Raw genomic sequence first — 16116 nt, 5'->3', positions numbered from 1 at the left:
CCCCGCGGTCCCGCAGCGGCTCCCCGGGCCCCTCCGCCGCCCTGCCCGTCCTGGACGGCGCTTTCCTTCTCTCGCCCCTCGGGGGGCTGATGGTCGCCCAGGCCGTGAGTACCGGGGAGGGGGCGCAGGGGGGGGTTCGGCTGCGGGAGCGCATCCCGCACCCCGAGCGCTTGTCTTCTCCCGCTGGGTGGAAGCAGCTTGGCTTCCCTTGGGCTGCCCCCTCTGCCCCATCCGCGCTCTCGGACCCTAATTAACCTCTAACCCTGAGCAGACATCCTGAAGCCCCCTCGCCTCCCCCACCCCTCCTCCTCCTTCCCTCTCGGAAGCCAGAGGAACATTTGGCCGCCTCTCTCCACGCATTTTCCCTGTTGTAACTCGGTGTAGCTCCCAGTGCCGGGCATGGACCCATCTGCTCGGGCATCCCTGCAGGGCACCAGCCCGTGGGTCCCATCCTGGCAGGATCCGGGCATGCTCCATAGAGGAGCATGGTGGCCCTTGCCGAGGTGTGTTGGGGTTGCTCCTGGGGTGCCCACAGGACTCAGCCCTCCAGGTTGCCCTCCTTGGCAGCCAGGCTTTAGTGGCCGCTCTCAAACAAGCCCAAAAGTCTTTGCACCATCAAAACCAGGCAGCAGCAGCAGCTCTCCATTGCTTCAGCATCAGAGGTGACCACAGAATAACCTCCTGCTGCTGCTCTGCCCTGGGACCTCGAGTGCAAGGTGTGCGTGTAGGGGTGGGAGTTTGGCTGCGCATGGGGCCACCCCTGACCTCCCCTGGTGTCTGCCCGTGTTGCTGCCCCACTGCTGGGGGGAGCCTCTTTGCTCATCCCCTCTCCCCAGGGCAGCGCTGTGGGGTGCAGCAGCAGGACATGCCCTGAGCAGCCACTATGGAACAATCATAGAATGGTTTGGGTGGGAAGGAGTCTTTAAAGAAACATCTTCAACCAGACCAGGTTGCTCAGAGCCCCATCCAACCTGGCCGGGAATGTTTCCAGGGATGGGGCACCTACCACCTCTCTCTGGCAACCTGGGCCAGGGTGTCACCACCCTCAGAGTAAAGAACTGAACTTCTTCCTTATATCTAATAATACCTGCATAATCATCTGGCATAGAACTGGCTCCGTGCTCCAGATTTTGTCCTCTGGGCATGGCTGAGCTGGTTGTGACACGGAGCAGATGCTCGAGGAAAGGTTAGGGAAGGATGCTGCTAGGGGGTGTCTTGCAGGAGCATCAGGGAAGAAAGACAGAGCCAAGATCAGTGGATGGGACCCTTCAACCCCACACCCGGTCCCACCTCTCCAGCCCATTGCTGGAGCCGTCCCATTAAACACGCTCACCTGGCTCCATCCACCAAGCCCCACTGCTCCCCAGAACCTCTCTCCTGAGGGTTCCTGCTCCTCTCCCCCCGTAGCCAGAGTAGGGCAGCTCATACATGCTGCTGGAGCACACCAGGCTTTTTCCTCCACATGTTTCTCCCAACGCATGTTTTGCGATCACGAGTGTTAGAAATGGACATGAGAGACAAGGAGGCTTTGTCGGGGCAGCCCAACACCAGGGCGTTGTACTGGGGCAGGACAAAGGCTGTTGTGTTTCTTCAGTGACAATGGGCGATGCCTGCTCACGCAGGAGCAGAGCGGCTTTTCCAAGGAGCCCTTCTCCTCCCCACCGGTGGGAGACAACTCCGCTGTTCCCCTGCCAAAGCGGAGGTGAGCACAGAAGCCGGGTGGTGCTGTGGCTTCACCTGGCTCTGCCCAAAGAGATCCCAACCCCAGGTGGGAACCAGAATATGTCGTGGCTGCATCTGGAGCACATTCACACCCCAGCCCTGCCATGGACTTCTCCTCGGGGCATTTGGTTGCACTGGGAAACGTGGAGGGTGCAGGGCTGGAGCCTCCTTGCTCCCCTCAGGAAGTGGTGGGAAGGCTCCCTGTTTTGCTCTCACCCAGCTGGGAGGTGGTGATGGAGGGTGAAGCAGAGCACCCCACCGGCTGCCAGAGCCCCATCTCCATCTCCCGGTGCACAGGCTGTGGTTGGAGCTGCAGAACAAACAGGGCAAATCATAGAAAGCACCCTTTGCTTTGCAACAGCCTTTCTTTTTCCAGGCCCCACCACTATGTGCTGGTGTCTCATCCTCTGCTTGCTCCATCATGGGGTAGGGGGTTTCTAAATAAAAATGTATGATGTACAGACTTACTGCTCCAGGGAAGTTCCCTGGGGAGGGGGGGTGTGGAGAAGGCAGCTGCTCCCTGGCCCCATTGCTGCAGGCAAAGCAGGGCAGCATCTCCTCCAGAGTCCACGTCAGGGGTGGACACAGCACAGGGAGGGGAAAGAGAAATAATAAGAATAAATTAAAAGGCACTCAGGCTGGGCTCTTCCATCCCTGCCTGCCAGGGACCTGCTCCCTGCCACCGACTCTGCGCTGCGGCTGTGCTGGGGGGGGCTACAGGGAGGGCAGAAAATGGCTTTGCCCTGGATCTGCTTATTTGTCCTTGAGCAGACCCAGAAACAGATTCCCCTACCTGTTTTTTTTTTTTTTTTGTGGATTGCTCTGCAGGCACATGGTGCTGCGATTGCTATGCAGCTAAACCTGCTGAACAGGGAAAGGTGAGCCCTAGAAGGTGTACCTACAGGAGATATAAACCAGACCAGACCTAACCGAGCCATGGAGAGAAGCTGAGAACTTGCTTTCTCTTTTCTAAATGATGCTGCACCAGGGGGAGGCCAATGCTGAGCTGGACCCCTGGGAGCTGCCGCGTCCAGCTCTCATCCAGCCCATGAGATGTCCCTAACACTGAGCCAGCACCTGCACAGAGGGGTGCCTGCACCTGGGCATGGGGGCTTCTTGGCTGAGAAGGGACCTTTGGTGATGAGGATGCTTAGGTTGCACCTGTCCTGCCTTGCAGGACACCCCTGTACCGGCTCCTGGGTACAAGCCCATCCCTGAGAAACGAGGGTCCCAGGTGGGCAGCCCATCCTGAGCTGTCCCCAGGAGGCTGCTCTGCGGCTCTTGCGTTCCCTGCTTTGCCGGAGCTAGGGTGACACAACGGCCATAGGTGACAGTGAGCCTGGGCTCATGGGTGATGCTCCACTTTCCACCTGCAGGAACCACCACCTGAACACTTTCCCTGTGTTCACCCCCAGGTGCTCGGCTTACTGGTGTGGGCTCTCATCGCCGACACGACGTACTACCTCCACGCAGCATACGGCTGGGTGATGTTCGTGTCCATCTTCTTCTGGATATTAACAGTCCTTTTCCTCGTGGCTTATCTTCTCCAGCTTCAGCTGAAGTTCTATGTGATCCCCTGGCCGCTTGTGGTACGTAGCTGAGAGGGAGTGAAGAGGGGAAGCATCCTGGGGAGAGGTTCCAAGAGGACCAGGGCTTCAGGCTTTCCTGGGCTGATGGAACAGACTCCCCCACGCTTTGCACAAGGATTTTGTTTCATTCTGTCACTCAATTGCTTAGAAATTTTTCAATCCAGAAAGTTACAGCCACAGCATCACCGCTGCAGTTGTGGGGTGAAACTTCCCTGTGCAGCCTTGGGTGCATCTAATGAGATGTTAACTTGAGGCTTGGTCCCAGTGTGAGGGGCTGGATCCTTTTCGTCTGGTTTTCCTGGGGAAGAGGAAGGAACGTGAAACTGAACCTTTTGCTCACCCCAGCACGCAGGAGTCTGAGCCCAGACCTCACGACCTCCTCTTTGCCTTCCCCAGCTGATGATCTTCAACATTGCAGCCACCGTCCTGTATGTCACCGCCTTCGTAACGTGCGCAGCTGCCGTCCAGCCTACGTCCTGGCGGCAGTGGGACTACAACCGGAGAGCCACGGCGTCCGTAAGTAGCAGTGGGGAGATGAGGGCCACGGGGCTGGCTGGGGTGGCCACCGCACTTAAGAGGTGTGCTCCTCTTCCAGTTCTTCGCCTGCCTCACAATGATCGCCTACGGGGTGAGCACCTTCTTCAGCTTCCGCGCCTGGAAAGGGCTTGGCAGCAACGCGGCCACCAGCCAAGTGACTGACCACGCGTAAGGAGCAGACAGCAAAGCCCACCCTGGGTCAGCTCATGCCGGGCTCCATGGCTCGGAGCCTCGTGGGCCACCAGGTCTCATTCTGGGACCAGCCTGCGCTGGCAGCAATGGTCAGTACCGGGTGGCGTGGATGCTGCTCTGGGATCTCTGATGATGCTTCCAGCTGACATGCCCACAGCACCAACCCACCAGCACCATCACCCACAGCCTCGCCGGGAGGACACGGACTCGTTAGAGGCTGAGGCTTCTGCTCGTCCCTGGGGTTCATCCAGATCCTCGCTGGAGCAGCTCTGCTGAGGGGGTTCGCACACTCCAGTACTAAAATTCACTAAACCAAGCCCAGGCTCCTGTCTCTGGCCATTTGCAGCTACACTGTAATTGCAATTAACGTGACAGATACACAGCAGCACAGCTGGGGGATGTAGGCTAAGCAAAGGAAAACATCTAAACTCTCCCTGTATTGATTTCTAAAAATGGAAGCACCAATTTTATGCTTTAAATAAAAATCGTGCTAAATAACAGTAGTGGAGTCTGTCAGTAAAATCTCTGTCTGGTGAGAGGGCAGGACACATGGCAGGGCACGGTCGGTGCCTCAGGAGGATGCCAAACCACTCTGCAGACGACAAATCCACCTCTTATTTCTTGGGGACACGGGTTGGCACTTAGCAGAACTTAGAAGTGGGTCCCAGCCCAACACAGAAACATTTTCCTTCACACCCTCCTTGCACAAACAAATAAAAAGAGGTGAAATGGGTTCAATTTATTTCCGGATATTTCTGCGCAGGACAGCTGGTGCCCAGGGAGCCACACGGCAAAATTTACTGCATGCTCTGCACGGGAAAAGTTTTAACAGCTTGTCTACAAGGGATGGGAAATTTAACCTCAGCAGAGGACGGTGTGAACTGAAAAGGAGGGGATAAAATGTAAGCCTTGGGCCAATCTGCCTGCGTTTGGTTGTCAGTGAGCTGAATCAAAGGTCAGGTCTCCACAACTATGAATATATATATATATATAAAAATCAGTAACATTAAGAAAATTAGCCTCTTCTGGCATTGTTACGGCAGTCTTAAAACTCTTCTGATGCAAAGTCAGACTTGCCCACAGATAGTCCATTACATAGATGAATTTAACCTCCTTAAAAAGCCCCTCTGCCTGATGGAAAATGCACGGAGGCCGGGATGAGTTACCCTGGGAAAAGCAGCTGAGAGAGCACGGGCAGAGGAGAGCGGCACGAGAGGAACCACAGGAAAGACTGAGACACAGATCCCCATCCAAATAAGAATTCATCCCCAACCATGCCTCGTAGCCTTTGAAATTACAGGAGACCTTGCTTCAAATCCAACAGAGCTTCCTTCAGAATATAACTAACTGTTTGCTTATACAGCCATTAATTTAAGCAGTTAATTGAAACAGTTGTAATAGGTAAAGAATGAAAGCTTTGTCCAGTAAAAAAAAAAAAAATGACAGGGATGTTTTTAGTTTTGGCTGCAAATAATTCTTTTAGCTCAACAATTAACAATTAAAACAATGTCAATACTATTCTTTTACAAGTTGATAAAATCTGTTCCTGACGTTAAAAAGTCAACGTTATATAAAGAGGGAGGAGTTAACAGAACTCCACTATGTACACTGACAACAGAAAAAACAACCAGATTTAAGCCTTGTATTTCCTCGGTGTCAGCCTCAGGATTCGCAGGGCAGCCGCATCTGGTTTCTATTAAAAACATGACCCAATAATAGTTCTAATAATTATTTTTCTGGGAATAACCACCTTGGAGCATCATCTCAGCTCGCCACCCATTCGCACACACCAGAGCACCTTTTAATTTTGCTTCAGCTTCTGGCTTTTATCATTCAGATCTAACAAGCATCAATTCATTGAAGGAGATGATTAAAAAAAAAATTCTGAAAGAATAGTTTGCTTGGGGTCTGTCAGGGTTTTTTTGGGTTTTTTTTTTTTTTTTTTTTTTTTAAAGGAAGTGTGTATGAGGCTGTGTGCACTTCCCAAGGAGATTTCAACATACTAGAATAATTCTAGACAAGAAACTGCAGAGCCGTGAGCCCAACATACCAGAAACCTAGTAAGATTAATTACTGCAGCACTCATCAATTTGGTATACACAAAGTACCAGGATACTACACTCAGCACCGTCAGCCAGCCTTTAAAAAGCCGTTATGGTCTGTCTGCAAACTTGTTTAATTTTATCACATTTTGCAGTGTAAGTATGGTTTATTTTGGTTGGAGTCTCCACCGGTATTTCAGCTGAAGAACACAACCCTGGTATTGCTGAAATCACTCTCAGACATCACTAGGAACAGGGTTTCATCTCGTTTGTTCTTGTAAGACATTTTTTGTCCACAAACAAAAATTTGTTACCGCCCGACCATAATTTTGCTCTCTCTAGGGATGTTCTCATCAGGCGACAGCCACCAACCAGCACCTTCACCGCTGTTGAAGGACATCATCCCTGCTGTGGGACAGAGCAGAGGGTTCTGCATTTCCATCTACTCTTAGGCTTTTACACAGGTGCCCGCGTTGCTCAGCACGTCATTAAGCGACAGATGAACGCGTCTGAACGGCAGAAGAACCAAGGGTCCTGTAGCTCCAAAAGCAGTTTAATTCCAGACACCAAGAGAGATGCACCTGGGGTTTTGCAACAGGCTCATGGCTACAGTTCCACCAGACACCACTCCTTTGTTTTCCAAGGGCTGCTGAGGAATGCATCGCTGCCCTGATGCTGCTAACAATTTAATAGCAAACCCACACCTTTTAACCAGCATGTGATTTAGAGCAGTACGTGACACGGTGGGAAACGTGGTTGTGCCCAACCTCCTGCCAAGGTTATATCACTACAACTAACACAGCCGTGCCACTGACAAAAAAAAAGGAAAAAATTGCATACCTAGGCCAGCTTTAGATTTATTGTGGTTATTTTTCCCAACGTAGAACAAAAGTGAATTGGAGAACGTTGCACATTAAGGGTGAAACTTAGAAAAGCCAGAGAGCAGAGAGATTTCCACACATAAGGTATCGATTGTCAGAGTGGAGAGACAGTCTCATGCGAGAATATCTACATATTAAAACATATTCTTCCATTAGAAAGCTGGAGCATTTAAGATCGTATTAGAGTATTTAAAAAAAAACCTAAACAACAACCAAACAAGAAAGCAACAAGAAAATACTGACAGGGCAGAACTCGGAAGTTACGTATTCGCACCCGCCCTTCCAAGAGCTGGAGGGACATGTTCTTTTTACACTGATGTCTTGATTCTGAAAAGTTGTGTGTTCTGGGGAGATGGTGAAGATCCCAACCCAAATAACACAAGGACAAGCCTGTTTATTGTCCTCTCAGCGTGCTGGGCTTCTCAGCATGCACAACAGGTGGTGTACAAATAGTACATATTTATTAAAAACAGTAACTGGTAGAGTGGGAAATTTCTTCTTCTGCGGTGACTGAATACCAATGAGAACTCACAAACAGATGTTTTCACACTCAGGCCTCTGAAGGTACAGTCTGGAGGGTGAATGAGTTTTTATCAGGTAAAAGCACCTTGATTTTTGTGAGCTTTAGTGTTTTCATGTCCAAATGAAAGCAGCAGCACTCATCTGGAGAAGGAAAGTACCGCATAAACTGTTCTAGGAGGAGGATATTGATGACTTGTTTAATGAAGTCACCACCAATCCACTACTTAAATCCAGACTTCGACCTTCTTTTTCCTAGAAAAATGGAAGAAAAAGATATTCTTGACTCAATGCTGTTTTGGAGTAAGTAGATCAAAAAATGAAGCAGACAATTAACATTCTGTTTGTTACATCAAACCAATCTAAAACCACGTGTTTCCTGAGCATCCACGATTGCATGCAGCTTGCTGCGAGACTTGGGAATGCCAAGCAGAGCGCTTATTTTCTCCTATTTGTATCTGTAGAGCCCAAAGGTCAGGAAGAGGCTGTGCAGGAATCCCTGGAGTGAGGTCGCTGTCGCTCTGCCAGCCACATGCCCAGCCCGGAGCAGAGACGTGCTGACAGCTGGTCAAGAACATCCAGCTCGAGCAACTAGTGACATCTACCTTCTGCGGGCAACTAATGACATCTACCTTCTGTGTTTGCCTCTTCAGAGACCCAAAGGTGCAAACCCCAACCGAAGCTATGCCTGCTGCCGAGACAGACTGTCTCCTTCCCCTCAACCTGCCCCATTTTCACAACACTTATGGGGCTGGGGGGAGGCAGCAGAGGGAATAACTCTGACAACAACTTTTACTCTTTCACTCCCTTATCAAATGTGACTGAACAGACACTGGAGAGCATTTATGGGTATTTCATTTCCCTAGGAAAAAGCTCATCCAAAAACCTTAATATTTTTCTTTCTTTGTGTCTCCAGCCTGGACAGAGGAGAAATACAAATGGAATAAACTCAACAAGCTAATTTTGGATTGGCTGGGAAAAAAAACCCCAACCCAACCCAACCCCCTCCAAATCACAGAACCCCAGAATGGTCAAGGTGGGAAGCGATCTCTGGAAGTCATCTGGTCCAACCCATGGCTCAAGAAGGGCCACTCAGGACCGTGTCCAGGTGGCTTTTGAATATTTCCATGGATGGAGACTCCACAACCTCTCTGGGCAACCTGTGCCAGTGCTCAGTCACCCACACAGTAAAAAACTATTCCACTGTGTTCAGCTGGAAATCACATTCAAAGATGCAGACATCATGTGTTTCTGAAGAACTGCTCCACAGGCCAGCTTTATTCGTTTTGGTTTGAATTATTAAATGTGCACTTCAAGCTGAAATAGCCACTCAAGTGAAGTTATTTTCCTTTTGATCCTGTACAGCCTTTGAATAAACACTGCTACCTGCTGTAGTAACACTGCCTTTGGTACTTTCAAGCAGAGCTACATCACACCTACAGCCATTACGCCAATGCAAATAAACGATGTGACATACTTACAGCTCTGTAATCCAAAAACATTTCTTTGAAAGCCAGGAAGTCAGTAAATGTGAGAAGCATATCAAATATATCACCTGCCATTTCATCTTTGTGCTGTCTGTAGAGAGAAGAAGTTGGGAAATTAGAAAATCGTGTGGGAAATACATTTCTTATTTTAAAATTGTATGAGGTCAAAAAGGATACTGGGACAAGCAGAACAATATCAAAATTTAAACAAGAATGTTATTACAGGTCTATCATAAAGCAAAACTTTAGCCAAACACCACCTTGCAGTATTTCCCGTCCAAGTACATTAACATTAGATTTATCTAAATCTAAGACCTAAAAGTATCACATCAATCCTTGAAAACCAGACAAAGAAACTGACCTTTACGACAAGAGAATTAACATCCAATGAGCACTTATCTATATACTTATATCTTCAGCACTGAAACAGCGAGACAGTCCCCTGGAAGGTGGGAACAGCTGGGGAGAGGCACAGAATCTCACACACATCCCTTAACAACGGGACTGCACTAATTGTACTTGGGTACAGAGTACTTGGTAAAGGACTTTTGACAAAAATAGTTTGGAAAAGAGACTGTGCTTCCATATTGGCATATTTCAACAAAGCTTTCTTAACAGTCAAGGGTTCTTTTGAAGTTTGTTTTTTTTAATTATTTAATTCTCATCAAAAGGAGCTTTACCTTGAACAATCTATTTTCTAAGTGTACTATGTGCTTCATGGTAATTTCCCAATGTCTTATTAAAAAAAATTAAAATTTACGTTGATTCAACTATTTTAAGATATTCAATTCCCAATTACACTTGATTTTCTTCTTCAAGGTGAAGCCCAGTGATCTTTCAAAAGTGATCTTGTCATGAAGCTGGTTAAGCTAAAGTGAACAAATGCAAAAGCTTAAGACAAACCAAACTCTTCCCTGAATGCTTTGTATGAGAACTGCAATAAAGGCATTTCATCACACAACTCCTGAAAGACAACCAGTGTCCAACACAGAGCCTGGAAGAGATAAATGGGACCTCACCTTTTAAGGTTCTGGCCTCAAAGCAATAATGATTATGAAAACCCTCCAGTGTTCTCACTCTGATTTCTCTTCCTACCCCTTAAACCCCAATATATTTCAGTGTGACAGTTTAGAAATTTAGAGTAGAAGGACGTGCTGAAGGCAAGAAAAGCGGTCAGGCATTGCCTGCATGAACACTTTTTTTTTTTTTTTAATTAAAGAGGAAGCTCTTTCTAAAGAGAGAACTGTCAAATCTAAGCTTTAATCTAGATAAAAAGAATTAATTGAGAGGCACATAAGCTGCCCCCAAACCAAAAGCGAAGCAGAGACTTACTGCAATGACATTGTGAAAGCAGTCATATTGAAACCAGGAATCCGATCAAGCAATTTTTCTTCGATGTATTTCTCTACTAAAGAGATCTGAAAAAAAAAACAACAAGCAAACCACCCCTAAAACATCGTAACAAATCTCAGGAGCAGATTTCAAAATAGTGCATCTTACACTGACACCTTACTGACAATTTGTGTTATCCTCAGGGGGCAGACTGCAGATTCCTTTAGCGGGGAGATGTAGTTCGATCAATCACACCACTGCTGAGGCAGGGAGCTGAACATTTTTGCTGGGAATTGGCAAGGACAAACACTACTTGTATCTAGTAACAAATTGTTTTTAACTCATTTAATGATATTTACTAGGAGGCTGGTATGACTTCATAATTATGCTTTGCATGAAGAATGTAACTGAAGTGTCCAATACATGAAATAATACAACTGGAGAAGAACAAACTTTGTTATGTACAGGTTAAATGTTATTTTCTACTACAGCAATAGGCTAAACTTCTATTCAAGAGAGTAACACAACTTCCACAACGCCTATAGAAATTTTCAGGTGAAAAGAAAAAGGAACTTAGAGCTCTAGAAAACATTTTTCTTGCTCGCAGATCATGACTGTGCCTCAGAAAGAGACAGCAGGCAGCTTGTTGGTTCTGCTCCATATAAACCCAGGACCTGACACTGGCCTTAATAAAAATAAAAAAGCAATACATATGAAAAAGCATCTTACATATTCATTAAAAATAGAAGTATAGATGAGCTTGTTTTCTTCCGAGTCATCAAACTCCTGGTAGTGCTTCTCCATAAAAGTCCTCTGTATTAACTGGAAATCATCATCTGGAGCACAACCAAAATGCATCATACAGTTAGGAGTTTAGTCATTCTTTGTGTAACACAAACCCCACATTCACTAGCCCTCCCTCTCCCTGCTGTAGCCATGGAGCCCTGCACACGTGCAGGGTCAGTCACTCCAGCAGCACAGCTGCCGCTGAGCCACCACTTCTGACCCATCTGCGAGAGACAGAGGCTGCTGGCAGTCCTCCTGCTTCATCACAAAGTTACTTATTCTGAACCCCTGTTTGCTCAGGCTCTCAAGTCAGCAAAGGCGATTACTTCTTCCCTAGAAGAATTCCAACGAACTTTTTTTCCCCCTTGATTTAAAAAATATTAGTGAAACTCTCAGGTTCATTTACAATTGCTGAAGATTTTTTTTCCAGTTGTGGAAGGAAACCAGAATAAAAATGAACACAGCAGGTCACCACTGAATTCAGCAGAACAGGTAAAAATATAAATTTTACTTAAACACAGTGTTAAAATACACCAGTCTCAGCTTTCTAAACCCTAGCATATTCAAAATTAGTTCAGTCTGCATTTCTCCAGATTCAGGTACATCACCAGGCAAGCTGAGGCTGCAGAATCTACATCTCTCTGGAAAGGATGTGGTCAAAAAGTTTATATGCTGTTCTTATGAAGCAACTGATGGCCAATCAGCAGGAATTCTGTCTTGGCACCTTGCACACTAGCTCCTTGCACATGCTGACTGCTCAGTTCAAATGACGGTCCTGAGAATTTAGCACCTTTTACTGCCTGAGCTCACACAATGAGATTGGTGCCGTTCAACACTCCTGCTATGAAGAGGTCTTGCCACGTTACAGCTGTACACATACATGCAAGCTACAGGCAACAAATCAACTCAGAAGGACAGCCTTACAAAGTGAAAAATGGCAAGACGTGCTGACTCCCATCTCCAGTCTTGCAATGTGAGAAGAGAGTCTTGCAGTGTTCAGAAGAGACAGGACCGGGAACAACATGCTTAAATGATAGCACAGGCACCTTATATTGGAGATTGGAACAGGCTGCCTGCAGCAGCAACAGCCTGGCATTACAGCAAGTTGCCTGGACAAACCACGGCAGCTCCTAAGAACGTCCTGACAAACACCTGAGGAGAGGTTCAGACAGAGCTGGGAAGGGAAGGTGGCCTCTCACAGTCTCCTCCATCCCCTTTATAAAAGGGCACAAAAATTCCAGACAGCTTTGATTTCTATGTGAGATTTACAAGTGTCTTTACTGTTTATTTATGAAGGAGTGTACTGCAGTGACGCAGAGAATAATTTTCAAGGCTCACAAGCACCCTGTTGTTCAAACAGCACACAAAAGACTTTTGTGTATAATTTTATTGCACTACCAGGTTAGGGGCCAGGGGAACAAAGGACAGAAAGCTTCTACAAAGCAGGCAGGGGCTCCTTTGGCTCTGTATGTGTGCTGACAGAAGAGCAGCTTGTTTATGAGCAGCAATATGCTTAGCACCCATCTCGTTGTCTGTAAGTACTTACCCATTATGATATCCTCCAGATACCCAACAACTGCATCAAACTCTGCCTCACAAGGGGAGGAGCTGAAAGCAAAAGAAAGATGGTACCGCATAAGTATGTATTTCAACCACAGCAGAAATGAAAGTTAAAATTAAAAGTGTCAACAAAAGCCCAAGCACAAATAAGCCCAATAATTACAAAATAAGTTAATAATTTCCTAGTTTCAACCTATAAAATAATCCATGACACTGATGATAAGACTGCTTTGTGGGGATTCTCATCAGGCCTCTACTGTATTTCCCCCCCAGTAAGGTGCCTAATTGAAAAAAAAAAAATGTTGTGTACTGGCGTTATTGTCAAGGTAATTCTAGTCCTGGTGCAGAAGGATGTAAGGAGTGTAATTAGAACAGCAAGTTAAGCATTTTCCAACCCACAAATCCCGGCTGCTACCACAAGTTTTTCTTCTGCTCTCTTCCCTCTGTAACTCGCCATGGTGATTAAGGAACTCTAGACACTCTAGAGAATATTTTGAAATATTTGGTCTTGTGGAACCACTTAAAACTCAATGTAATCACAAGTATTGTATAAGAAACATAAATATTTTTCTTATGCAAGATACATCCTACATGCTACAAATAAATGGCATAATCTCCTACGGGCATTCAATCATGACTATTAAACCCCATTATGGATCTCAAGTCATCCAAGGAAGAAACCTTTGGTACCAGCATTTCAGGACTCTGGATCCCTCTGCTAAATCTATTATTATGCACTTTATCAGACACAGTAGAGTAATCCACAGGATTGTCTTGGCCTTGGCATTCAGAGTTCATCTGTAGTAGGGGATGAACTCTGTATTCTCAGCAGATGAAAGACAAGCTTCTCTCACACATGAGGGGAAAAAAGCCCTGGTCCAGGGCTTCTGACCAGGAAAAACGTAAAGATCTTTGATTTAAAAGGGCGTTCGATCCCCAAGTGATGTTCTAGCAACATTTCTGATCTGTTAAGCCTTAGGAGATGAGCAAAGCCAAGGCGAGAGACTGGAAAACCTCTTCCACCAGAGGGCAGGACACCACCAGGAGAGGAGCTGGCATGGGTCAGCTGAAGCATTACATACCCAGAGCATCACATTTGGGACTTCAGGCAAGAGGTCTTGTGGCTTTCTAAGTACATGCAAAGACAGGAGACTTTGCTATGGATAATTTCTACCTTTGTTTTTTCCCTCTAACAGCAACAGAAATTTTAAAGTATTAATTCAAACCCCAGTTGAAGCTTGTGGGACAAATCATGGAATTTTAACTGTTCCAAAATAGCAGCGATTCCACCCCTCTACACAACACACTTGCATCTGCACAACTGAAGAAACACATGCTCACAGATCTTGTGGTTTAAGTCCTCGTCACCTCATCATGTCTAGTCCAGGCCAGCCCAACATCTGCTGCTGGAGAAGCCCTGGCAGTCTGCATGCCTGAATCTTGCCTTCATCACAAACCCATCCTTCTCAAGGGCCAGTGTTAAAACAATTCCTAATACACACTTGTATTAGCAATGAGCAATAAAGACATATCTGATACAAATTACAAGTACTGGAAAGAGAAATAAATAGAAAATTTTGTCCTGAAGGAAAGGAAAAAAAAAATCAACCTATTGCCCTGACAGTCAATTTCTGTTTTAGTCTTTGGCTAGTGTGGGAGATAATGGCGATCAGAAACATCCAATTTAGCCATTTGTGATAGTCTGTAGATTGCAAGAACTAAATCTATGGAGTGACATAGGCAGAGGGACATGAACCTTCTGCCACAAGCTTTAGGAGAAGAGTATGCCAGAAAATGTGGAACAAAGCAGTGCCTTAGCATCTACCAGAGTAAAATTCATTTGACCTGTACAAGGCCTCACATGTCTAGGAGCACATTCAAATATTATCTCTTCTTAGAATCCGTGATGGAAGAAAACATACGCTCTTAAAAAGAAGAGAAAAATTTTTAATTTAAAATGAAGACAAACCCCCCAGTTGTCAGCCTTACAGTGTTTATTTTGATCACTCAGCCAGGGCTCTCTGGTGCTATGCTCATTGCAGTTATACTTGGTTTGACTTCACCCAGACTCTGAACTGATATTACCCCCTCCTGGAGTTTTGCATTTTTCTGGACCCTTGTTCTTGCAAGAGGCAGAATGTGGTAATCACTGTAGCGTAAATTAATCTGTGAAATTATATTCCTATTAAGATATTTTAACCAGTAATCAGCTTATTGAAAATCTGACACAGAATGTAGCATACTTACATGGCTACACCAAAGTTTTCTTCATCGGAAGTCTCCATTGTTACTGCATACCCAGACTGGAGGAGAGGCAATCTGCTGTACCGCTGCCACTAGTGTTTATTTCTTCTTTTCAGACGAAGTACTAAGGAATAACATGTGACTTAACATTAATACAAACTAAATTCTTAAATTACCACACAGTTCTGAAACAGCGATTCAGGAGAGAATTTTAAATTTTTAGATGTAGGCATCTCGAAGCCATGTTATTCCAATGTTACTGCTACTTCTTTTCTGTAATAACCCAAATTTTCTAGGAACTTCCTCCGCCTGCTGAGAGAACAGGCTCAAAACCGTGCAGTTAGTCTCCGTGAAGGGGTTTTAGAATCATATAATTGTTTAGATTGAAAAGACTCTCAAGATCATCAAGTCCAACTGTTAACCTAACACTGCCAAGTCTGCTACTAAACCATGTCCATCAGTGCCACCTCTGCTTGTGTTTTAAACACCTCCACGGATGGTGACTCCACCACTTCCCCGGGCAGCCTGTTCCAAGGCTTGACAACCCTTTCGGTGAACAAATTTTCCTAATATCCATCCTAAACCTCGCCTGGTGCAACTTGAGGCCGTTTCCTCTTGTCCCATCGCCTGTTCCTTGGGAGAAGAGACCAACCCCCCCAGGCTACACCCTCTTTTCAGGCAGTTGCAGAGAAAGATTAAGGTCTCCCCTCAGCCTCCTTTTCTCCAGGCTGAACACCCCCAATTTCCTCACCTGCTCCTCATAAAACCTTTATATCTTTTCTCCTGAAGCATCTATAACTGACTACAAGAAAGACCCATGAAAATGAAGCCAAGTAAGATGAAGATGCCACCCCAGTCCCGTGTGTTCCCAAGAAGTCTTTAGATAGTGATCCCACGTGCCAGGCCAGGGACTGTGCCTCACACTGGGCTGTGTCCTTTTCAGGCCCCATGGCTAAGACCAGCTGCTGACCCATCACACAGGACAGGCCACACACCACCCCAGGGCCACCGAGATGGGCCAGCTGTCTCCTCAGTGTCTGGGGACACTCTGCTCCCACCACCCTTGCTGGGTTATATCCAACACCGGCCTTGAGAGCAGGTGGCGGAGTTTGGGAGCCAGCTCTATGGCACCAAGGCACAGGAGGGATGATCGTGACCCTCGCCTCTCCCCCTTCTCACTCCTGCTTCCTGGGGAGAGGGAAGCCGCCAGCCCTCACCCCCCCCC

The 16116-nt window shown here is 46.6% G+C and overlaps 2 protein-coding genes across 3 annotated transcripts; one reads left to right on the top strand and one right to left on the bottom strand.

The window, feature by feature from the left end:
• Nucleotides 1–6: 6 nt before the first annotated feature.
• PLLP (plasmolipin) lies at nt 7–4540 on the top strand. 2 transcript variants are annotated; one of them, XM_014947848.1, is made up of 4 exons: nt 7–104; nt 3138–3311; nt 3708–3827; nt 3907–4540. In XM_014947848.1, exons 1-4 carry the CDS (start codon nt 90–92, stop codon nt 4018–4020), a joined length of 423 nt encoding a protein of 140 aa, XP_014803334.1. In that variant the 5' UTR covers nt 7–89; the 3' UTR covers nt 4021–4540. The 2 variants fall into 2 exon arrangements, with proteins under 2 accessions (XP_014803334.1, XP_014803328.1); XM_014947842.1 differs by having other exon boundaries at nt 3099–3311.
• A 2374-nt stretch (nt 4541–6914) lies between these two features.
• On the bottom strand, nt 6915–15017 carry LOC106891364 (ADP-ribosylation factor-like protein 2-binding protein). The gene is made up of 6 exons (XM_014947833.1): nt 14895–15017; nt 12634–12695; nt 11031–11137; nt 10302–10387; nt 8964–9060; nt 6915–7737 (listed from the first exon to the last, which is right to left on the bottom strand). The coding sequence occupies exons 1-6, from the start codon at nt 14930–14932 to the stop codon at nt 7657–7659; spliced, it is 471 nt and encodes a 156-aa protein (XP_014803319.1). The 5' UTR covers nt 14933–15017; the 3' UTR covers nt 6915–7656.
• Between the last annotated feature and the right edge of the window lie 1099 nt (nt 15018–16116).

This window comes from Calidris pugnax, unplaced genomic scaffold, assembly GCF_001431845.1.
Source record: "Calidris pugnax isolate Ruff unplaced genomic scaffold, ASM143184v1 scaffold30, whole genome shotgun sequence".
Lineage (NCBI taxonomy): Eukaryota > Metazoa > Chordata > Aves > Charadriiformes > Scolopacidae > Calidris > Calidris pugnax.
This window is presented reverse-complemented; position numbering and strand designations above follow the sequence as displayed.

What these genes read in the sequence shown, in the direction of transcription:
- PLLP (XM_014947842.1), top strand. An exon ending in TGATCCCCTGGCCGCTTGTG is followed by an intron (nt 3,312 to 3,707) that starts GTACGTAGCTGA and finishes TGCCTTCCCCAG; the next exon opens with CTGATGATCTTCAACATTGC. An exon ending in ACCGGAGAGCCACGGCGTCC is followed by an intron (nt 3,828 to 3,906) that starts GTAAGTAGCAGT and finishes CTCCTCTTCCAG; the next exon opens with TTCTTCGCCTGCCTCACAAT.
- LOC106891364 (XM_014947833.1), bottom strand. Translation starts at nt 14,932, where the DNA reads ATGGAGACTTCCGATGAAGAAAACTTTGGTGTAGCCAT. An exon ending in CTTCTATTTTTAATGAATAT is followed by an intron (nt 10,388 to 11,030) that starts GTAAGATGCTTT and finishes TTTTTTTTTCAG; the next exon opens with ATCTCTTTAGTAGAGAAATA. An exon ending in TGTTTTTGGATTACAGAGCT is followed by an intron (nt 7,738 to 8,963) that starts GTAAGTATGTCA and finishes CCATTTTTCTAG; the next exon opens with GAAAAAGAAGGTCGAAGTCT.